Below are 24,751 nucleotides of genomic sequence, written 5' to 3' on the forward strand. Positions count from 1 at the left end.
TAAGAGAACAGACCCTGAGCTCTGCCCCCCAACAACCTCCCCCCACCACCAGGAGGTAAAAACTCTTTGGGGCCTGCTGGGAAGTAGACTGACATTCTTAGAGGGATGGAAATAAGGTTTTATAATCTCCTGCTATTACCTCTTACTTAGAGATCACTGTTGCTAAGTTTTAACACAGTAATTTGTTTGCCCTAACCCAAGCTCATTCTGAGCTGCTAATTTCGAGTTGGTTGAAATTCTTCACTTACCTGCATGTAGTCTTCAGACACCAGAATAAACCCATTATTGTCTATGAGGTAACAGTTCACAGTCTAGAAAATAAAGGGGGGGGAAAAAAGGCACGATTTCAATTTTGGGTCCTCAGACTGCTTTGACACAGAATGATGTACCTCCATCCTGCGAGGAACCCATTTTTGGGTGTGGGGAGTTGAATTCAGGGAAGTGGGATCAAAAGAATACGTGTTACAAAGTGATGAGTTACAGTTAGTCTTGTTTTCTTGATTGGGTTTGTTTTGTTTTGTTTTGTTTTCTTTATGGGGCCTGAATATTTCCCAGGAACAAAGTGCTCAGAGGTCCTGAGTCTATATTTTTTTGGTGGCTGAAGTGCTGGCTGTTTTGAAAGCAAAATGCCAGCACAATGTCATTACTCTAATGATGTATTAATGAAAACACCGTGTCAGCTCAGGGGACCATCAGGGGACCAGGTAATATTTTTTAATTTGTTCATAGACTGAGGCAGGGGGGAAGGGGCAGCCTTCTGTTAAAGGGGCCCCTCAGGCCTCCTAAAGGTTTTCAAACTGTGTTTTTAATTGGGAGCTGCGCTTGGGGGCAGGGCTGTTAGCTTTTGGTAGCTCAGACTTATAAATTGTAGAAAGCAAGGTAAATCCCAACTTCGGCTTCTCCACCCTCCTTTAATCTCAAGTGAATGATTTGCTACAGGCTAAGTTTTAATTACAGTGCTGTGGAGTTTAAACTTAAGGCTTAATTCTGTCCTTGATGTAACTCAGTTTCTATTTATTGCAGCTTTACATACCGACTGAAACATTTAATTTGTAACATATCTTTACCCTGAGCTAAATTCCGCCTAGCTCCAGGCCACCGCGGGGCTGGTGGTTTCTGGGACACTGGCCTCTGCACAGGGTTGGTTTTAGTTGGGCACAAAAGGACAAGCAGGGCCTTGGTCAGAAAGGTCTGACCTTTATTTCTAGACAGTGATAGTATGGGATCGACAAAATTAAAAGCCCGGAAAGTACCTTTTATAGAAGAGTAGCTGCCTCCAAACTATTCAGTGTATTATAACAGAGCTGTCTCAGTTATTCAAAGGGGACAGATGAATGACTTAGGAAACCTGTTCTTGCTGTTCCCGAGAAGCTCTTGGCTTCAGGGACCCTACTTTGGTCGTGGGGGGAGTCACAATGGACTTCCCGCATCTTCAGGAGACAGTCTTATGGAAGTGATCTTGAAGAGCTGTGCTTTCAATATGGTAGCCACTAGCTTTATGTAGACTTATATCTACAAATTTTAGCTTGATGAAAATTAAAGACAACTAAAAATTCATTCCCTGGATTCCATATGTCATCTCAAGGGTACCACACCTATCCAGGGTGCAGGCTTTGCTTTTGGACACATTCATGGCGGCAGAAAGGTATTTGGGACAGCAATGCCTTCGATTACACATGGACTCCAAGGAGTGCTATCCCAGTCTATATTAGATGGCTCACATTAGGTCACATTAGATAGATCTGTATCCTTGCGGATTTGAATGTCATGACATTCATTTTGTAGATACAGACACTAAGGCAAAGCTCTTACCCTCTCTGTTCAATCAATAAAGACATGCTGAGTATTGGAGAGGGTCTCCTTATTCAGATAGTGACCATCTCATTGCTCCCTGTCACACAGGGACTCAAAAGTCATCAGAGGCTCCTCCTCAAATTCCTAATTATAAAATTAGTTCCTAACCAAACACTCCCAATCCATTAGTTTACTCTTGCAATTAGACCTACGTCTTTGGTCAATAGCTGTTGGTCTAATGTTAAATATTAGGCAATACAACACAGATATAAGGTAAATGGAAAACTGATTGAAAATCTTGAGAAAGGTAAGAGTTCATGAAGTCCAAAAAAGTGATGGTAGAAGACAGCTTCAATCACACAGGCAGCCACTGGCACATTAGGATCGGTTAGATGTAGATGTCCAAATAAGGAAAAACTCGCCACAGACCAGATGGCAGTATTTCCAAAAAGAATGATTTCAAAGTGTGGGATGGAGACAAGCCCCTGGGGAAATCCAACAGATCCTTCCCTCTATTTGACACTCTTTGTGATCACTCTGAGAAAATCCAATGCAAAGGATTCTGTATTGTGATTTTGTACAATTTTATTAGAAATATGGAATTTCTGACCCCCAAATTCCATCGCATTTGTTTCTTGGTTGAAAAATTAAAGGACAGTATCTGGACACTGTGGCACATTGCCTATAATCCCAGCAGTTGGGGAGGCTGAGGCAGGAGGATCGAGAGTTCAAAGCCCCCCACAGCAATTTAGCAAGGCCGTAAGCGACTCGGCAAGACCCTGTCTCTAAATAAAATATAAAAAGGGCTGTGGATGTTGCTCAGTGGTTAAGCACCCTGGGGTCCAATTCCTGGCACCAAAAAGGAAAAGAAAAGAATAAAGCAAACTGTTAACCCACAGACAGCTAAAGAAAGAGCTTGTCTGCCACATGTTACCAAAGAATACTACAACAAATGGCAGAAAAGTCAGCCAGCCTGGTCAATGCACCAAGTGTGCCAGGTGTTTTCTGTATGGCCAGAAACAAGCAAAAACCAAAGTGACTGGCATTTGGGGCAGTCTGGCCAAATAGTATCCACCCCAAGCATAGGAACCTGGCTTCCCTGAGCATGGAAATTCTTAAGCTAATATCCGAAGCCAAGAGACTTCATCAGATGTAACTTGGCAGAGGAGTTTGTATATATCCACCATGCAGTAAGGAAGAAAGTAATAAAGCTATTACAGACTAGAGGTTAAAGACGGCCTGGATGAGCCACTTATTTTGGTCTGATTCCTCCACCTCCTAACCAGATGGCGATGGAAAAAGGAACAAGGAAGGGCTGCCAAAGCTCATGGGGACAATGTACCTAGGCTTCCATTTCCCCCCAGGATGCCTTGCCTGGGTCCAGTATCATGGGTGAGCCAGGAACAAGCATTTGATTCTTCTACTGGTATTTATTTCTTGGCCCACGTGGCTAGTTAATATTTTCAAAATTCACCTTCTCCCCCTTCCATTATGATTCCAGGACAGGAACGGGCCACCAAGAAGAGGCCTTGCTACACAGCTCTTTGTGGCTATATTTGAATTTCAAGGTTATGCTGAATATAAAACGATTTGGTCACATTAATAAGCAAGAAATAAGTACTGAGGACATTGGGATTGGCAAATCGCTGAGACAGTCATAGGTCAAAAGCAGGGTGTCCTGTCATGGACGCTGGATCATAGACCCAGGTTACTGAATCTGAAAGGTGTCATCAAGTTTTCATGGGAAATCCCGTGAAAACACTGGAAGGCAAATGTAGTGGCCTGATGACTTCCTAAACACCTCACTATCACCGACTCCTTGGATTAAATAATTACTGAGAAGTGACGTGGAGGACGTCTGCTGGAGTTAGGGAGCAGAGAGCAGGGTGCATGGGCCAGTAATCAGTCCAACCAATTGTTTTCTCTGTGTGACTTGACAATATATAATATTCCATTGATATTCTTATGCTCCCCCAGATGCAAAAGGAAATAGAAAAGATATTTTCCGAGCTTTTCTTTCCTGTGCTAGCCCCTTACCCCAATTAAGTCCAGCATCTTGAAAGATCCCTGCCTCAATGGTGCACTAACAGGTTGAAAGGCTTGGAGAAATCAGCAGCTTCAAGTTCTGACACATATCCTAAGTGCCTACTCCACAGCCACCCTTGGCAAATCATCTCAGGTTGAGGTGGTTCTTCAAGTGAGGAGATGAGCAGGGTGCCGTGGTGCATGCCTGTCATCCCAGCTGCTCAGGAGGCTGAGGCAGGATGGTGAGTTCAAAGCCAGCCTCAGCAATTTAGCAAGGCCCTAAGCAACTCAGCAAGACCCTGTCTCCAAATAAAATTCCAAAAAAAAAAAAAAGAGCTGGGGATGTGGCTCACTGGTTAAGCACCCCTGGGTTCATTACCCAGTACAAAATGTGGAGCTAAGTAAGTTGGAGGGGCAGAAAGAAGTTGTTTAAAAAAAAAAAAAAAAAAAAAGGAAATCTTTCTGCCATTATTTGATGACTCCGTTTTGCTCAGGGAAGTTTCATTCTGGTTCAAAAAGGGAGATCCTCGAAGTGAAAGTTCAAATCCAGGCCCTGGAACCTGGCAGTCAGAGTACAGGACAGGGTGCTTGGGAGTGAGAAGTCACAGGGCCAGCGCAGGTGTGGACTGGAGAGTGGATGAGCTACTCCCTTGAGAATGGAGACTCTGAGGTTTGCTATCAGTGTGGCCTTTGTGGCCTTGAGCAGAGTCTTGAGTGCTCTGGAGTCTCAATTTCGATATTGGAAGGGTGGAGATAGCAACGGTTGTTCACAGGGTCACTGAGAAGGTTCGATGGGAGGGTGGATATCACGTGCTGAGCACTTGCCTCTGCCGCCCGGTAAGTTCCCAGAGAACACAAGACAACATCTGCAAAGCCAATGGTCAGCTCTGATGCCCTTATATTATAAGCATCGGAATGCTAAAACTTTATAGTTTCTCAGAAAGGGAAATTGCTATGTATCTCTTAACAGGAGGTCTTGGAGGTCAGCTGACTGAGTTTTGTTGCTTTTTGTTTGGCCTTGTGTTTTGGGGGTTGACTTTTGTTTGTTTTGATGGGTGAAACAACTTAAGACTTCAGTATTTTGGGGCTGGGGTTGTGGCTCAGTGGTAGAGTGCTTGCCTAGCACATATAAGGCACTGAGTTTCATTCTCAGCACCGCATACAAATAAATAAGTAGAGATTCATCAACAACTAATAAAATATTTTTTTAAAAAAAGAATTCAGTATTTTGCTGAATATTGTCTTCATTTTAATGAGCAAGAGAGGAGGGGGAGAGACTGGGTTGCTGGGTTCTTTCATTGGAGTATGAGGCATCTCAGGAACAAGCAAGTGCCACTCCTTACTACTTTTTTTCCCTAGGTCTCCCAACCTGATCCGTAATTTAATAATTCTGGAACAGAGTGACCCTTCCTGCACATCAGTTGCTCTGTCTTTTCAAGACAAATCAACAATCATATCAAAATGTTGGTCTTTTGGGGGAAGAATGCATTGCAGAGGAGTCACTTTCGAAAGATGGGCTAGGTAGGAGTCACCCCTGTCACTTCCAGAGTGGTATTCAAATGACCCTCCCACTGGTTGGGCTGGGTGGTTCCAAACATGGACCCATCTGCTCCTAACCCTGTCATAATTCAAGGAGACTTTTTATGCTGAAGGAAAGGCCCACAAGGACCCAAACATCTCATAGAGATTAATAGCTATTAGTCACCTCTATTTCTTTGGAACAAGAGAGTAGAACTGCATCTGTTATGAAGTTTTTGACCCTCTCTGCTTCCTCAGTCGGGGACCACCTCCTCATCTTCCACTGTCTTTGCAAAATGGCAGTGCGCTCAGCAGGATTGGGTGGTTGCCGGACAGGCGAGTGGGGACAGAGCATGGCTACAGTGAGGAAATGACAGCTGGGTCAGGCTGAGACCAGAGGTGGCATGACCTTCCTCCTTCCCTTCTGTCCTGAGTGGTGTTCTCTGCCAATAACACTCTTCTGGTGCTCCAGGCACGGTCTTCCATGCCATTTCCTTCTCTGTGTCCCATTGATATAAATGTGACCTCAGAGAAGCCTTCCCTGACTCCTGCATGTTGGTGGCTCCACAGCACTTGTCACAGTTGGTCAGATATGCTGATCTCCCCTGCTATCCCGTGTGCTCCTGGAGGACTGGGGCCATTTCTAACTCTGCTTCCCACTTGGTCCCTTGTGGTCATTTCCTTCTTAGGCACCTAAGAAGGCTCAGTAAACATATCTGGAAGGAATATCTGAGTGGATGAACTGTGGCCTTCTGGGCCATGAAGTTGACATCTGCCCTGAGGGGAACAGAGCTCCTTAAAAATCTTCAGTCAGCCTCATGAGCAGGACCTTCAACTCACATGGTGGATGGAGGTTCTGACTGGAAGGTTCTTCTGCAGGACATCCTGCCTCACTGACTCCACTCACTGGCCCAGGGCACTCCTGCCAGGGCCCAACGTGGGAGACACAGGGGTGGAGGGGACCTAAGGCAAAGCTTGTCTGATCAGTCTGAGAGTTTGGGTCAGGTCTTTAGGGCAGTGGAGAATCCAGAAGCACTGAACTTAATGAGCCCCCACAGCTGTTTGTGAATGGGGACCTGATCATTTGAGGGCAGCTGGGAAAGAGGAAGGATATGGTCTCACAGGCCTAATGAAAAGTTTTGAAAAGAGAATGATACATGAAAAGACGTCTGCTGAAAGACCGGAAATGAGCATGGGTGGGAAAGCAGGGCTGGTTTTTCCATTTAAAAAAAATGTCAAGTCAAGAGCGGTGGGGAGGCCGAAGCAGGAGGATTGCAAGTTCGAGTCCTGCCTGTTCAACTTGGTGAGACGCTTTCTCAAAACAAACAAACAAACAAAAAACAAGCAGAAAGGGCTGGGGATGAAGCTCAGTGGTACAGGGCCACCGAGTTTAATCCCTAGTGCCAAGAAAAAAATAAAACAAAACATAAACAGCAACAATAAAACAAGGTCAACTTAGGTGCCCCAATTTAAGGGTCAAAGAGGAAAGTGGATGATAGTTTGAAGTGCAAATTGAGACATTTGAGCATCAGAGCAAGTTCAAAGATCAGGGCAAATTCGAGTCTTAGTTTTCAAAGTACAGGAACCTTTAAATGAGATTGACACTGACATTGACATAATCCCATTGGCTGCTGAAGAGGGGTCCTGGAGAGAGGAGGGTACCCAGTGTACATGCCATTGTAGTCTGAGGTTTCAGACTGAGGTGAACTGCTACTGAGGGAAGACAATCCTGACACGGTTGGTGTACAGCTGGCATTTTTGTGTTTATCATGTGGCGGGAACCATGCCATGAATTTCTTTATACCTCTTCTCATTCCTTCCTCTTACTCTGTGAAATGGCTATTTCTCTTTCCATTGTGTCATCGAGGAAACAGAGGCACAGAGAGACTCAGAAGATTGTCTGATATTACTCAGCATGTTATTGTCAGAATCTAAAGTTAGTCTAATGCAGAACCTCACCTCTAAGCACATGCTATTCCACCTGTGAAATCAGTCACTGAGCACCATACACTGGATGTTTCCAACTCTAAGTGGGGATCCATTTTAGTTCTTATGTGAGGATACACTGAGGCAGGGCGAGTTATAGGAAGATGGCTCCTTCTGGTTTTACTTATTTAAGCAATTACCCATCTATCTCACTAATCATCCAACCAGCCAACAACTGACCAACTAATTAATCAATCGACTATTCAAATCACCATCCATCTCAACAGCCAACTAACCAACCAACCATCCTCAGTTCCATTACTGTAAATTGGGATTAATAATAGTACCCACTATTACTAAGGGAAGGGCTTAACTCAGGGCCTCAGGAGGATGATTGATGGACGTCATCCTTGAGTTGCATTGTACTTGAGCAGGGCATGTGAGTGTGGCAATGCATGTCTTAAACACAGAGGGAGGTTTGAGGCCCTGTGGCCTTCCTATGGAAGTTACCCCTGAATTTACTGAAAGGGCATTGATCAGCAAACTTCACAGAGTGTTCTTTCCTAAGGGAAATTACTTTTGATCTGATGATCAGAAAAACTTGGGCTTCTGTTGAAAACCTGATGCACTGGGTTTTACTCTGCATACTGAAACCTAGACAATGTTTATGATCATAACTAAGAATTTTTTATTTAAGGTGCTGGGCATGGTGGTTCATGCCTGTAATCCCAGCAGCTCAGGAGGCTGAGGCAGGAGGATTGCGAGTTCAAAGCCAGCCTTAGCAACTTAGTGAGGCCCTAAGCAACTCAGTGAGACCCTGTCTCTAAATAAAATACAAAATGGGGTGGGGGTGTGGCTCAGTAGTTAAACACCCATGTGTCAATCCCCAATACAAAAAAAAAAAAAAAAAAAAAAAAATTTCATTTTAAAATGGCAGCCAGACCTTGGAGTCCAACTGTTCTGTTTTAATTTCATCCTTTATTGAACTTGGGATCTTCCTGCCTCCATCTCCCGAGTTGCTGGAATTTCAGGCTTATTTTTCTTTTGAATACATTTTTTGAAGTCTACTTCTAATCTTTATTTTCTGGGTTGAAATTCTGTTTGGTTGAAATTCTGTTTGGTTAGGAGTTCTTAAATCCTTGTGGTAACCAGGATAATAAACATGTTATTTATAAAGTTTAGTTTATGCATTGACTAATGTTTAGCTAATAGAGGGAAAGAAGCAGCTACCTAACTGGAAGTGGGAGGTCATCAGGATTCTGCTTGCTCTAAAGCATGGGGTGGAGGGTGTTCTGAGCGGATTTTGTAAAAATGCAAGTTTGACGGACAGGTTCAGGGCGTGGTGCATTTTTGTTCTTCCATTGCAGATGTGTGGGACTTAAATTCCTCCACCTAAAAGAAGGAAGGGCAAAGGAAGATTTGAGGAGGAAAGTACTATTCTAGAAAGGAAAATCCTGAGTTCCAGAGTTTTCAACTCCAGATTTTTGGTTCACTTATTATATGAAATTAACTGAGTCACTAAACTTCTCTGGTCTTTGGTTTTCTCTTCTGCAAAATGGAACAATAATTCCAACTTATCTCACTGAGCAGTCGTGGGAATGGAACAAAGATAAGGTCTGAAGGGAAGGTCTTGAGCACTGTAATGTGAGCTTCATAAAGTAGTAAAGATGTTTATTACTTCTTATGAATAAAATGTCAACATTCTAACAGTGCTGTCCATGGCTTTTTTAAAAAAATCATTTATTTATTTTTTTATTTTGTTTTGATTCAGGGGACTGATTCAGGGATGCTTAACCACTGAACCCTATCCCTAGCCCTTTTCCTATTTTATTTAGACAGGGTCTCTGTTTTAGTTAGCTTTTTGCTGCTGTGACTAAATGATCTGCCCAGCACAATTACAGAGGAGGAAAGGTTTACTTGAGGGCTCACAGTTTCAGAGGTCTTAGTCCATAGAAGGCCAGCTCCATTCCTCGGGGCTCGAGGTGAGGCTGAACTGATCATGGCAAGAGATGGTGGCAGAGGGAAGCAGTTCACATCACAGTGATCAGGAAGCAGAGAGAGACTCCACTCTCCAGATACAAAACATATACCCTATAGCCACGCCCCAATTCCCACCTCCTCCAACCACATCCTACCACTTCAATTAATCCCACCAGGGATTAATCCACTGATTGGGTTAAGACTCTTACAACTCAATTATTTCTACTCTGAACCTTCTTGCATTGTCTCACACACAAATTTTTGGGCGATACTGAAACCATAACAATCTCACTGAGTTGCTCAGGGTCTCACTAAGTTGTTGAGGCTGGCTTCGAACTCTTGATCCTCCTGCCTCAGCCTCCCAAGTCACTGGGATCACAGGCATGTGCCACCAAGCCCAGCTGTCCATAGTATTTTTAAAGTCTATTCCCCCAACCCTCATAAACAAACTATATGACTAGAGGGGAAAAAAAATAAAAGAAGAAGAAGAAACAAAGAAAATACCTGCCTACCCCACCCTGCTTTCTTTTGCTTGAGACTGGTCCAGATTGACGTGTCAGAACTGGCTCTGTTTACAGTGGCATTCTCCCTGTCAGAAAGTGCGGTCTATCACCTTTGCTTGGCCAGAAACAAGACAAAGCCAGGAATTCATCTTACCTCGTCATCGCAGCTAATGGAGCATTTGCCATCCAGAGCGGCACACTGTATGGGGCAGAAACAAGGGAAACTGTATTACTGGGATGTCCCCACATCTGCTGTGGCTGCCACTTAGCTATTAAAGTCAAGGCCTGAGATGCAAAGGCCAAATGTCATCCAAAGAGAGTGCTTCAGGATGAGACTTGGCTCCCCTCTCCAGAATCAATGTCAGCTGCAAACCATCATGAAAGAGACATATAAAACAACCTGGGGAGTCCTGGCCCTTTCCATCTATTTTATCTTGTCATTCAAAAGTGATGATATCTGTTAAAGATCTCAAATCTTTGGGTAACAAGAAATGTAATTATGTAATGATTTAATTTTGAATCAATTTCCGATGACTTACAAAAATTCCTATGTTCTCAGTTTTATAGTTTTTTAAAAAGTATTTTAATTTAAGAAATGATAAACTGTCCCATCTTCTTATCCATTCACCTGTTCCGGGGCATCTAGTTTGATTCCACATCTTAGCTCTTGTGAGTCATGCCCGAGGAACATGGGACTGAAAGTATCTCTTGGATATGCTGATATCATTTTCTTTTTTTTTCCCCCTTTGTATTATTATTTTTATTATTTTTTAAATTTTTTACAGTTCGCATTTTGATATCATTTTCTTTGGATATATACTTCCAACATTTAGAATTGGATGGGCAGAGGCAGTTTATCAGTTTCCATTTCTACTGAGTTACTGAGCAAATATCACTGAGATTCCTCACTACAAAGAACACAGCAAGGAGAAGAACATACCTGTGTTCTCCAAGCAGAATAGCTCAGAGAAGTCTGTTGACCAAAATAGGCAGATACATCCAAAGAACGAGTCAAGTGAGGGTTTTCTCAATTGCAATAAAGAGACTGACAACGAACCCAGCATCACAACAAGGTTAGGAGGAAGTCACTATGAAATCCCAATATTGAAAGGTCCCAATTTTAAAAGAAAAACTCCTTACAGAAGGTTGGTATCTTGACCTTACAATTCAGAACTGTTCCTAAGAGCCAATTCACTACTTTGCTCAGCACATGGTGTCTAACATGTTGACAGCCCTTTATTTTGCAGTGAAATGAATGGAAATCTGAGCAGCTGACAGTTTATTTTACATTTATCGGCAACCTGGCACTTTTAGTCTCCAGGTACCCAAATGTGAACACCTGTATAATAACAGTGTCGCTAATGCTTCAAAATGCTAATTATACCTTACCTGTCTGCTGGCAGTCCAGAACTTCCTTTGGAAAAACTCAAGTTTCATCTGAATGCCTACAGCTGGAACAAATTATAAATAAGACAGAGCATCAGAGATCCCTTTACACAATTATTTAAGATTATCCGGGAAAATTACCCATCAGGGCAAGATGCTGATATAAGCATATCAGAAAAAAAAAATGTACAGTGAAGCACACAATTAAAGACGTCTTTTTCTTCCAGATAAGAAATTCTCAAGGTTACTTCTACAGATAGAACTCTTGCTAAAGAACAAATAGAACACAGTGGAGACGACTCTGGAGATATGTTACATTAATATTTCTAAAATTCATACACTTGCTGTAATCATCCCCCCAACACAAACTGAAATTAGGATTTTTTTAAAAAAAAGTATATTTGAAAGATTAGTACTACTGAAAGAAATGGACCAAATTATGCAAATACATATAAATATACCACAGTGAATTCCACCTTTATGTATATCTTTAAAGCAAAGATTAAAAAACAACAACAACAACAACAACAAATGAATAGAAGGAAGAAAAGACCAGTGAAATAGAGAAAGAGGAACAGAGGAGGAAGGAGGCAAGGGAAAGAGAAAGGACTGGGAACTGAAATGGAACAAATTATATTGCATTCGCGTATGACTAGGTCAAAATGAACCCTACTACTATGAACAGCTATAATGCACTAATAAAAACATTTTGAAAAAGGTCAGTCTTTCTTCAGGCCCCCTTTCAGCTATTACTTACTCTATGAATGTGAATGTCTAAAACATGCATTTTGCTGTGCTTTTGAGATATGACATTTGAAAAGCATTTGACACCAGGTTGGTATTTAGCAGGGAGTCACTCTGCGATGACATGACTGAGCTTCACTGGCCCCCTAGTGTCCACTTTTCAATATTCTTCTCTCCCCAGGAGCTCTGGAAAGATTATACAACTATTTGTCTGAGAAAAGCTTCCTAAGGCAATGGTGCATAGACCCTCTGGTAATTAAGAGGTTCCGAAAGTGACTTGGAACTGTGGTAGGTGGAATTTGGTGGAACTTCAGAACTCAAACATGAAGGAGCTCATCATATTTCATCCCACCAAGTCCCTTTAAGCCAGAATTTCTGGGGGCAAGGGTCTAGGTATGGGTGTTTCTTTAAAGACCCTGGGTAATCCCACTGTTCAACCAGGGTTGAGAAGGTCAAGGTTGGCTGCTCTGTAAATTGTCTGCCACAGACCTACTAGGCATGATGTGGGCCACTTGGTCAGACTACATCTTGAGGAAAATTTCAGTGAGTACCAGAATTGTTTTGAAGTCTGAGGGTTGTGTACAGCGGTTCCAATAAAGTTAGTCTCCATTATGTTGGACCAGAGTTCGAGGTGAGAACCAGGGTTCAGGCTGGGATTTGCTCAAATGCACCAGCAACAGAGATGAGCACCCTGTGCTGAAGAAGGGCTTGGAACAAGTATCTCTGGTTTTACAAAAGACAGGGAGGGAGCTGGGCATGGTGGCACATGCCTGTAACACCATCTACTCAGGAGGCTGAGGCAGGAGGATCACAAGTTCAAGGCCAACCTGGGCAACTTGACCCTCCCTCAAAATAAAAAAATAAAAAGGGGCTGCTGGGGATGTACCCCCAAAGTAGAAGCCTTTGGGTTGAATCCCTAGTGCTGAAAAAAAAGGGTGGGGCCATAGGAAACTAACTTTAAAGAAAAGGTCCTCAAAATAGTTTTAACGGTCAATAACTGGTGGCTCAGAGGAGGGACTTGAGTTTCTCTGTCTTACTCTGTGTCTCTCTTTTCAGATCCTCTTTTGCATTGCTTCCCAGTCAGCCTTCCCAGGCTGGCTGTAAGACAGTAATTCTAAGGCCATCTCTCAGGGTCAAGGCCAACAGCCATAAACTGCTGCAAGGCCCTGCAGGTCAAAACCACAGTGGTTCCCTCAAAGAGTCACTCCACAGTAGTCCTTCCCTGATGTGTCCAGCTCCAACAGTCCAGAGCTGCCCCTGGCCAACCTCTTACCTCTTGAATTCTTCCGTCAGTTTCCCAGGTCCTTGCTGAGCACCCTTCCCATTCTTTGATGGTGCCCTTATTTTTACCTCCCTAATGAAGCTAGCTGCTTCCTCCAGGGTGTTTATCCATCTCACATACTTGGACCCTGCTCTCATCTGCCCCTGATGGTCCTGTACCCCAGGCTCTCAAGGTGCTGTAATCTTTGCTCATGAGTCAGTCCTCTGTCCCATTAATCATTCAGGCCAGGTCTCTCTGATCTGTCTCCAGTAGGCTGCATTCCCTCCCTGGTTCTGCTGCCCTAACCTAGACACCACTTCTCCACTTTTCATCCACTCCCTGTCTGGGCCATGGGGTTGCTGAGCAAGGGCTCCCACGTAGATCTGACTGCAACCAGTCTGTTCCGTTTCCACCTGGCTGTGTTCCTGCTGGCTGACTCCAGGCCTCCTCCAGCAACAGTAGCCCTTGCTTCCCAGCATTCATTGGGGTTTGCGGGATTTTCACCTCAAAGTTAACGTACTTCCTTGTGATTAAGAGACTCGCAGTTCCATTGGTGGGTCACTGGCCTTCTCTGTGCTAAGATCTCTTCTGGGTACTAAGGGGAAGGAGACTACACAATCCGCTGAGGTCTAATCGAGAAGGAATTCAATGGTAAAATCTACACTAGAAGCATAAACAAAGAACTATGGAGTATAGATGGGCTGACTTGGTTTTGGGAAGCGGACAAGATCTTTGTGGAAAGTAAAACAGAGCTCCAACTCATAGCAAAGTTAAGAACTAGGAGAAGATGGTGACCCCCAATGGAGGGAACCACGAATTCTGGGGCTTGAGAAGAGTGGGGACCTGCTTGTGTAAGCTGAGGTCAAAGGGTAAATGGTCTTGGTTGTCTGGCCAAGGCATCTGAAGAGTATGCTGCAAGCCAGGGATTAACCTATTTTATCAGGCTAAACCCAGCCTACTTTTATAAATAAAGTTTTATTGAAACAGTCATGACCGTTAGCTTACAGACTGCCTGTGGCTACAATGACAGAATTAAGTCATTGCAACAGAGATAGAATGGTTCACAAAAAAAAAAAAAAGAAAAAGAAAAAGCAGGATGACATCTGCTGTAGGTGACATTAAAGATCTTTTACAGAAGTGTCAGAATCAGATTTACACTTTGTTTGCTTGCTTTTGAGGTACTAGGGACTGAACTTGGAGACTTGTGCATGCTAGGTAAACACTGAGCTCCATCCTCAGTCATTTTTATTTTATTTCAAGAAAGGGTCTCACTAAATTTCCCAGACTGGCCTTGAAATTCTGATCCTCCTTCCTCCTTCCTCAGTGGCTGGCTGTGTGTGCCACTGTGCCCAGCTCAAATTTATATTTTAGAAAGTCCAGTCTGAAAGCTTACAGAGGAAGTTCTAGGCAAAGGGCCCAGACAGTGGGAGACAGAGAATGAAATGTGTTTGCCACTGGTGCATGCATTGGGCTCTTTATTTCTTAAGCATGAAAATGATTTAAAGTACAAAAAAGTAAAAAAAAAAAAAAAAAAAAAAAAACCCCAAAAACAAAAAAACAATAAAATTAAGAACAAAATTCCACCCCAAACATCATTATTTTCCTTTCTTTTGTTCCACATGTTTTTTGTTTTTAGCTTTTATCAGAGAACACATTTTTACATCAGTGAGTCCCCCTCCTTGCCCATCCCCCACGACCTAAATGGAACCTGAGATATTTGTCATGCCTGGCTATTTTGTTCTTTCAACAACATTTCAGGCCATAACACTATATTCTGCTTCAAGTCAGTCTTGCTAATTTAATAAAGAAAACAAGGACAGAAAATGCTTTAGTGAAACCCAAGTCCCAAGAAGAGAGCAGAAAATGAAAACACCATTCCTGGGGTTTGAAATTTTTTAGACAGTCCAGAAAATCATCCACGTATTTTCCCCAGAGTCTGCGGTACTCCTCACTTCCATTCTGAAAGCTCCAGGGCTCTCTGTGGGAACCCTCTTCCGCAGGCTGGAGACGGAGTCTCCTTTGAATAACAGCATTTGGTGGAACCTTATCACCTCCTAGGAGCTGCACGGATCCCAGCAAGATGATTCCATAGGTTCCTTCCCAATGTCAATATAGGGTGAGCCTCCCAGGACAGTGATCCCCAAGATACTGGGATGGTCTTTGGAAGTCAGCTAAACACCAGAATCATTAAGAGACTTGCCATTGTTAAGAGAATTTCACTGACCCAATTTCTCTTTGGGTTTAAATGATCCGGGTGATGGTTCTTACAACTCATGTCCCTAGGCTAAGAAGGTCTGAGAAGACATTCAGCTTAGGAACACAGATCACAGAACTTCAAGGGAGCATCCTCCTTCCAGATATCCTCTTTCCCCAACCTTCTAACTTGTATAATTTTCCTCTTTTGTTCCATCCCTTTTTCCCAGGTTCGTTGGAAACCCAGTGCCAGATGGTATGTGTACAGTTGCCAAGAGAGAGAGAGACACACAAGAGCTAGGGGATAGAACCTGGGGGGAGCAGGTAAGCTGTGGCAGGGAGTCACTGTAGAGCATTCTCAGACTGATGGGACATCACAGGGCATTGGCCAAGCACACAGCATACAGACCATTTGATTTTCACTCAGATCTAAGGACAGACAGCTGAGATATCTAGTGCTCTGACTCTGGGCTGTTCAAATCCATGGCCATTAGCTCTGTGTGGCTATGAAAAGTAAAATTCAACAAAATTCACAGTTTAGTTGCACTTAGTCATATTTCAAGAGTTCAATGGCCACACAGAGGTAGAGGCTACTGAACTGGACCATGCCAACCTAGAACATTTCCTTCACTGCAGAGTTACATTGGACAGTGGTCAGTAATCACAGGAGGGGATCCCAGAGAAAAATCGGATGCTGGCAGCCCTTAAAGGAATGAAAGTAAGATTCTTTACAGACCTATGGTGTCATTACACCTAGAAGTGGACGGAATGAGGCTGATGTAATACGAAGGGTTTGGAGAGTTTAGATTATATTGAACTGCCAGTGTGAGACAATTTAGTCCCACAAAGGAAAATCACTAGCTTGAGAGAACCCCAAAGAAATCAATGCAGTATGCCCAATGTGGCTACTGCCCCCCGCAAGATTTATTTATTTTGCTTTATAAAATTTGAGAATACAAATTACATTTCCAGTGCTATTATATTCAAATGCATTCAAGATGAAATCATGCATGCATCTCATATCACGTTAATAGACATGCATTCAAGTGTAATCTGAAACTCACAAAATAACAATGTAACAAGTAAAATTAGAAATAGAATAACTTTTTCATATTGTATTCATTTAGAAATAATTTTCTGTGGGCTTGGCCTCAACTTGCAACATATCCTTAGGAGCACAAATCCGGTTTATAAAATAGCCCTCACCATGCCTGGCACGCAAGCTCACACCAACACCCCTACTTCCAATCTTGCCTAGTCCTCCAGTCCTACAACGCATTCAGATACGCAAGGAGAGCTTATTTGGTATGTAGAAAAGCAAGCCTGTCACCACGAATGAATTCTAACCAGAATTCCTACCCCCCCCTGGAGAACAGGCTACAAGCACTGTCCGTATGACTGCTGATAAGCAACCTGTCACTACTTTGTCTCCACCAAGAGAGTCCCACAAGCTCTGGCTTCTGAACAGAACTTTTGGGAAATAAGGATAAATGAGACTAAATACCACGATGTGCAAATCATTCACAAAAAGCTTCTAGAGCTTTCCATTCTTGTAGTTCACAGCCAATACACCTTTTATGTCAACGTGTTAAGACCGGGCAGAAAACTCATCCATGATAAATCCAAACTGTTCACAGCTGGAAATGATCTTCGGGGTATGAGATCAGTGAGTAAATGCTTTATAAAATCATGACGTCAACTGAACAAACTCTTAAAATCAATCTTTTCCCTTCAAAATGAATGAAAGGGGTGCTCCCCCATTGGAACTCTGTCCCTTCTAGAATCGTGATCATTTATGCACATGAGGACAAGGCTAGATGTGCCAGGGTACAGAGTTGAAGAGTGTTGTTCCTGACACTGTCCACATCTCATCAGCCAGGTGCTTGGCCACGAAATGGTTTCCTGATTTGGCACTCGCTGGCAGAATGCAGACGAAGACCATTTGTTTCTGATGCACAAAGTCACATCCTGGAGTTTCCCTGAACTGACCTGGCCACAAACGGGAGAGTTTTCTTCTGATAGATTCCATTCTGTTGATAGAACCTAAAGTAGAAAACTGCCTCTTTATTATGGAAAACAAAACTACAGGAAGTTAATAATGAATGTGATACCTGCTGAGGATTTCCCATGCATTTGCTTTCTTAGGAGCAGAACTTTCCTTCAAATCCAAATTCTATCAATAAATGTCCATCCAGATTTTCTCCTCCAGAGGAAGGCCCCTTGCTGGTCTTATTTCTCAAGCAGGCTAGTGGCTATTTTTACAGAGCACAGTAATCATCTCACACTGAGTCTCAGCGCCCCTTAGATGGTCTCCCTGAATTTTTGTTTCTTTGCGCACAATGGCAAAGAATGCTAGCAGCGATAATAACAAAATGGGGCACATTTGGTTTCCAACTTGCCTCAATTAACAGTCAACCATAATAGCTGTTAGCCAAGCCACATTTGTTGAAATATTTTCTTCTGTTTGTTTTCAAAATACTTAATGGCAAGAAGAACTAACAACACATCTGAATGTCACTTCTTTGGACGATTTTATGATGAACTCCGGGTTTGGAATAAAGTCACTGCTCTGAAGTGTTGAAGGAAAGATCCCTTAACCTTCCTCACATCAAATGTGAGCCCATCCCAGAGGTCTGCTAATGTCCGGGAGAAATGACTTACCACATGAATAACGATTTAAAACCGTAATGTGAATTATGACATAACTCATCTGTTAAATATTTCATGTGAAGATTTTAATGAATTGCACGATGGAATGTTGGACCCAAAAGGCAACTGAAATCCTGGGACTAATTTGGGAGAAACGGAGAACAGAATATCCTGCTGAAGATGAGGGGGAAGAGAAGGCAGTTAGTTGCCTTCAAGTCCCCTTGGGGGTCAGGCTGGCAAACCCTAAAGCTTTCTTAAAAGATGGTAGTCGAGGGAGATCAAGCAGGGACAATCGTTAAGATCTTTAGAGCAAAGAAATACATGTTTGTTATAATCTTGGTAAAGTCTGGATGGGGATGGTATTATTCCAGAAGTTGGAGTCGGGGGAGAGGGGATCCAATCTCATAGCAGCAGATACACCTCATAATTTAGCGGATGCTGAGAAGAATTCTGACGATCAAAAGGGGAGATATTGTACATATAACCCCCCCTCACCGGTTGCATATTTTGCTATTGAAGTATTCCCTGTGGTATGGGGGTGGTGGTGACAATCTTTCTTATATGTACACGCTTCCAAATAACAAAGAGCAACATGATGTATGCCTGTGGTGAAAGGAAGGGCGGAGAAGCAGGGCTCACATTATCTCGGGATTGACAAGGCCCTGGCAGGGGATTTTCTTTGAAAGTGGAGGCCTATTTTAATCTGGAAGCATCCCTACCTATCCTCTGTGCCTGGCTTCTGGGGACAATAGATAGGAAAACCTGATCCATTGACTCACATATTTCTCTCATGTTCACTTTGGATATGCCTTCTCCTGTCAGAGTTTCTTGGGAAAAGTCACCTTTGGTAAAATATAATCAAGGACAATTAAACATGTTTCCTCCATTTGGGGTTCTAATTACTTGACTGGATCAATGTTGAAAAGAATGAGCAGGGCCGTGGAATGGAATAATAATTTTCTTTGGGCCCCTGAGGTATTTTGGAAATAGTTTCTAGACCTCATCTGAAGAAACCTATAGTCCCTCAGCTTTCCCAAGCCGCTGGCGCTGGCAGCGAATAGTTTTTGTCAGATCATTTTATGCTCACAAAACTCTTCGAATAATATTATTTCAATAAATTTTCAAGCCAATGCGTTTTTAGAGTCAATTCCCACCCTTTCAACTTTTCAGAATAAAACATTTAAGCCTTGAGTTTCATTGTATTTTAATCAAGGCTGTACAAATCAATGTCCATTAAGAAAATTATAAGCTTTCAGATCATAGCTCCCTAGTTAATAATTTCTTATTAGGTCACTACCTAATAACATTTACCAAAGTGATTATAACCAGTCTGGGGGTCAAATTTCTAAACATTTCTAAACATAGTAGAATGGCTACATATATTTGCCAAACACCTCTGAGCTGGATGTTTGTGTGTATTTAATTCCAAACAGCAATAAAATATTCTCGTGGGCAGGTCACTCACAGAGCAGAGGTATGCCTCCCGGTTCTCTGAATCTCAGGCTCATGTTACTGGGCAGAGTGAAGGAAAGGGACTTGTGCAAGCACACTCAGCTCATGGAGGGACCCTGAGTTCATTTCAAAGCTCCCAAACTCAAATTCTCTCTAGGGCTGGGTGGCAATGGTGGTGAATCCGGGACCATGCTGTGTCCAGGGCCAGCTGGAACATGATCTGGATACTCTAAGTTATTTGACACTGCAATAGAAGCAGACAGTCTAGACATGATATATAGAAAATTCAATTGAAAAAATGTATAGGATTGCCAGAGTTTTTTTTTTTTTTTTGGTGGTGGTGCTGGGGATCGAACCCAGGGCCTTGTACATGCAAGGCAAGCGCCCTACCAACTGAGTGATATCCCCAGCCTGAGAAAATATTTTTGATTTGTTGAATCTGGCAACCTTAGGTTGTGGGTCAAAGAGCATAGCCCCAGACCTTGACCTGGAGGGACCTCTGCTGCACACTCAGCCTTGGGAGGGCTGAAGTCTGTATGTAGCTTAGTTCAGGCTGAGAACCAAGACCACCTCCATCAATGTGCCTATCATGACTTCACAATTTGTTCCAGAAAATTCTTCTCCAGAAAGATAATGTCAGTAAAAATATTTCATGAGAAATTTATCCAAAAATTGGTATTTCTGAACATGTCCAATTAAACAATTCTCCTTATTAGGGTAAAATAGATCAAATAGAGGGACTGCTTAACAAATAATAGTTGTTTAGCCTGGATTCAAGACAAGTCCACCAGTCTTCAAGTAACTCAATCCCAAGAAGATCTCTGTATCGTAAGACCAACTACACCCCAAAGTTCTATGAATACTTGATTTGCCTGGCGTACCCTTGTGCTGTCAAGGTGTGCTCACTCACTGCAAGCAGGCAATACACCTGACTTTGCTTGGTCCTTGGAATGTTGTGGCAATCTTCTTGTCAACAGTTAAAACTGCTTCACCTTTTTTCATAGCATTTATCAACAGGTGACATTCAAGTATAATACAAGTATATTATGGATTATTTATTATTTTTCAGTGGCTTTTTGTTTTTTTTTTTTTGGTACTGGGGATTGAACCCAGGGGCACTTAACCTCTGAGCCACATCTCCAGCCCCTTTTTGTATTTTATTAGAGACAGGGTCTCATTGAGTTGCTTAGGGCCTTGCTAAGTTGCTAAGGCTGGCTTTGAACTTGCGATCCTCCTGCCTCAGCCTCCTGAGCCACTAGGATTACAGGCATGCACCATAGCACCTGGCCTCAGCCAAGGCTTTTTTGAGTACTGCTGCACAATACCAGGAGAAGGGCCTCGCCCAGGCATATACTCGGATATACACACTGAGTGAGTAACTGCAGAGTCTGATGCTATGCTGGCTGTGACATTAATTATTCTCTCTCAGGAGACCTATTTTTTCCACTGAGGTGGTTTGGACTCTGTCTCGAGGGGAATGGGGAGCTAGGAAAACATTTTCTGTCATTGGAAGGAAGGGTGTGCGAGATGTGAACAGATCTGTGCTTTGGAAGTATCCAGGTGGCAGCCACAGGGTCCACATAAGGGGAACTGGCAGGAGTAGAGAAAGGCTATCCCAGTTGCTGCAAAGGTACAATCCTGTTTCTGACCTGTTCTGATGGAGTACAGATGGGAACTTATGGGTTTTGTCACAGCATGTACTCTGGGACAGACACAGTCCCTTCCCCTCCCCACACCAGCACACACACCAACCTCAAAGACTCCGCCATTCTAGCATGGGAATTTATCGTGCTTTTACTTTCAAATAAATTAATTCGCTGCTCAACAGACATGTCTCCAAATTATATAAGACATACTCCATAATGAAAATTATTTTATAAAACAGATTGTAGAAATGACATCACATAAAAATAATAGCAGGAAGTTGGGTGCAGTGGTATATACCTGTAGTCCCAGCAGCTCAGGAGGCTGAGGCAGGAGGATCGCGAGTTCAAAGCCAGCCTCAGCAACAGTGAGGGGCTAAGCAACTCGGTGAGACCCTGTTTCTAAATAAAATACAAAACACGGATGGGGATGTGACTCAGTGGTCGAGTGCCCCTGAGTTCAATCCCTGGTAGCCCCTCCAATAATAATAATAGGAGGAGTAATGATAATCATCAATACCATTTATGAAGCTCCTACTATGTGCCAGGTATCCACTAGAGGCTTCAGATACTTTACTGCTAATCCCCCAAATTCCCAGCCACACTTGATATCTGAGGAGACCAAGGATCACAGGTGTTAGTAGTCATGGGTCAAAACCTGTTTGGCTGTGGTCTTCACTCTTGATTTCAGTGCACACAACCAAATCAAGAGGCTTCCAGAACTGAGTCTGAGCATGCACTCAGTACTTTTTTTGCCAAGATAAAACACACACTCGAGATTGCAGGATAAGTTACCTGCCATTCTCCATCCAAACAATCCAGAATATTTTCTCTGATTATCTGAATATTCCAATTGGATCTGTCTTTTCCAGATAATGTGGACTGATTTACTTAAGTGACCTGGCCGTTACCTTAAGATTCTTTGGAGAACTACCAATCTAAGTACAGTTAGGGAATGCTTAATTGAAGAGATAGGACCTGTAGGATGATTAGGCATTCATGAGGATCTTGTGAACAGAAAGAGGAAAAGAGGCTGGGTAGAGAGAGCATTTTAGCTCATGTGTACAATCCTAGACTGGTGATGCATTTGGAGAGAATGAGAACTTCTAGACCATCAGTGTGGCTGATATAAGTCAGGACACTGAACTTCCCTAGCCTTTATAAGACAAGGACCAGGACTTCACAAGCAAGTTCAATTGAAAATGGTGATCATTTTGGAGAATGCTTGCCACACCAGGAGCAAAACTGCCCTCTCAATGGTGGGTCAACAAAACCCTCCCTTCCTATCTTTATCCAGAATCACCATTGCATTGAACTTGGAAATGGTGACTATACCAGATATAGCCAAGGGAAGATCACACGCTGATGAATTGGGCCTGTTCCCTCTGGTCATCCAGATACTCCAAAGTCAAACACCTGGGTGGCAGATGTGTCCAGCTGTAGCAGAACATCTGTGCACAAGGTGATTACGAGTGGGGAAGGAGGAGGGAACAGGGAGAATTAACGAGAGGGGCAGACAGCACTCTGGAGCAATCAAGCACATTGTTTTTTCCAACCTCCTGGAATTTTAGTACCTTGGAATATTTGGGAATCAGCCCTGGAGTGAAGGATACCAGTTTTGTCCCAGAGTTTAATCAGGCAGATGCTGAGGCTTGGAAAAGCCATCTTCTGTCATTACACGATTGTCTCAAACACATGCTTGGCAGCACCTAAGACTCTCATCTGGGTTCCTGAACAGACTGGGCTGGTTGGATCTCCAGAGGGTGGGACATGGGAGAGGGCAGCCCCTTCCTTTTTGATTTGGCAGGAAAGTCCGTCTTTCTCAGCAGGACCCATACCCAAGAACCCACGTAGCAGCAGAAGCTTCAGGGATGAGCAGGCTGCCTGGTCCCAATGTCCCTCAACTCAGAGCTTCCCCCATTCCATAAGGATTCCCCTAGGCACAGTTGGTGCCCAGGAGGCATTAAATAAAAACTGAATGAAATGAGGAATGAGCAAATGCACTGTATTCTGGACACTAGGCAGTTAATCAGCTGCCTCTCCTGCTTTCTTTGAAGAATAAGTTTGAAACACAGTTGTTACCAGCATTCTTCTTCCCAGAGTTTGTTTCCTGGTACCCCCTGGCTCTTCTCCATTCCCTAAACTAAAGCATTCCAGGCTTAGGGCCTCAGGGAAGGGAGGACACAGAGGAATTCAGAGAACAAAAGAGTAAAATCTGGATTTTTGAGTTTCTAAAGCTGGAGCCTGAAGAAATCTCAGGGCTGGAAAGAAAATAGAGTTAGTTCATTTTCCTTCACTTTACCTCTAGGCTCCTAATCACACCGTAGGGAAAGATGATCTGGATTGAAAGGGAAGAGACTCTAAGGCAAGCTAAGGTGCGGGCAGCCCTGAGGGAAGGACATGTGTCCTGATGGCTGTGCAGGGGTCACCTCCTACCATGGCTTAATCCCAAGGGTAGGGTAGGGCTCCCAAAATAGATGACCTCATGCCCATCTCTACCAACACTGGAGAGTATGGGGACCCCTGAGTTCTCCTCCCTCAGTCTCCCAGAGTCCAGAGACACATAACCTAGCAGGAGAAGCTTCCAGCCTGCCAGGGCTAGGCCAGGGAGCTTCAACTGACTCCAAGGTGACCTTCCTTTGGAATGAGGAGGGCATGGCACTGACCTGTGGATGGACTGATGACAGAAGACCAGATGGGCCTGGGTGACTCAGGAAATGCCTGCATGATGAGATGATTAAATGCCAACCCCTCCCCCTCTTCAGTCTTAGATAAGCCCGGGAGGAAAGCAGAGAGAGAAAGAAGCTAAATTCATTGAAAGTTTACACCCATAGGACAGTGGAGGCTCCTGTTTCAAATAAAGCTGCACTGATTGCACATCTGAAATATGAGGACTGAAGTTTGTGGCCCTTACTTGTTTATGACCCAAGAACATAAACAATGTAGCGTTTAAGGAAAATGGGTAACCCCAGGAGTATCCTCAGACAAATCCTGGGCCTTTCCTGTGTCCGCTCAGGATTCATCCTGAACGAGATCCCAGGCCATGGAGCTGAGTTCCAGCTCCCACCACACAGTGACTTAAGTAGGCAGCGGAGGATTCCTACATCGGTGATACAGGCAGGTCCTTGAGGCTGGCCCAAGTGTCCATAGGCAAGGAGAACAACTGATCTAACAGTTTCACTCTTGTTTCTTTTGACTGCTGCTTTAATAGAAGCTGGACCTTGTGACAGGAACAAAAGGCTTCAAAATAGAAAGAATCATGGATGTCTGTGTTGGTCAGCTTTCTATCACTGTGACAAAATGCCTGACATAAATAACTTTAAGGCTCACAATTTCAGAGGGTTTGGTCCATGTTCACTTGGCTCAGTTGTTTCTGGGCCTGTGGTGAGGTAGAACATCATGGTGGAAGTATGTAGTAGAAGAAAGCTGCTCATCTCACAGTTAGCCAGGAAGCAAGAGAGGGAGGGGGTGGGAGAGGGCTAGGGTTTCAATACCTTCAAGGGTATGCTTCCAATGGCCTATTCTTCCACATCAGCTGGGGACCAAGTCTTCAACACACGAGGCTTTGGGAAAATATTTAAAATTTAAAACATAACAGATGTCCAAATATGGTGTTGAAAGAATGGGGTCTTCTGAGGGACCCATTGTAATGACTGGTGCTTCTTCTTTACCTACAG

At 43.4% G+C, this 24,751-nt stretch overlaps 1 protein-coding gene across 2 annotated transcripts in view; it reads right to left on the reverse strand.

The window, feature by feature from the left end:
* The window catches only part of Cacna2d3 (calcium voltage-gated channel auxiliary subunit alpha2delta 3), an 885,854-nt gene that overhangs the window by 92,096 nt on the left and 769,007 nt on the right, over positions 1–24,751 (reverse strand). For both annotated transcript variants that reach the window (XM_047531971.1, XM_047531972.1), the window contains 3 exons: positions 11,136–11,197; positions 9,901–9,945; positions 249–311 (listed from right to left, as the gene is read on the reverse strand). In XM_047531971.1, the coding sequence (XP_047387927.1) occupies positions 249–311; positions 9,901–9,945; positions 11,136–11,197 (170 nt within the window). The remainder of the gene's footprint in view (positions 1–248; positions 312–9,900; positions 9,946–11,135; positions 11,198–24,751) is intronic.

The sequence above is a fragment of the Sciurus carolinensis genome, chromosome 17, assembly GCF_902686445.1.
Source record: "Sciurus carolinensis chromosome 17, mSciCar1.2, whole genome shotgun sequence".
Classification (NCBI taxonomy): Eukaryota; Metazoa; Chordata; class Mammalia; order Rodentia; family Sciuridae; genus Sciurus; species Sciurus carolinensis.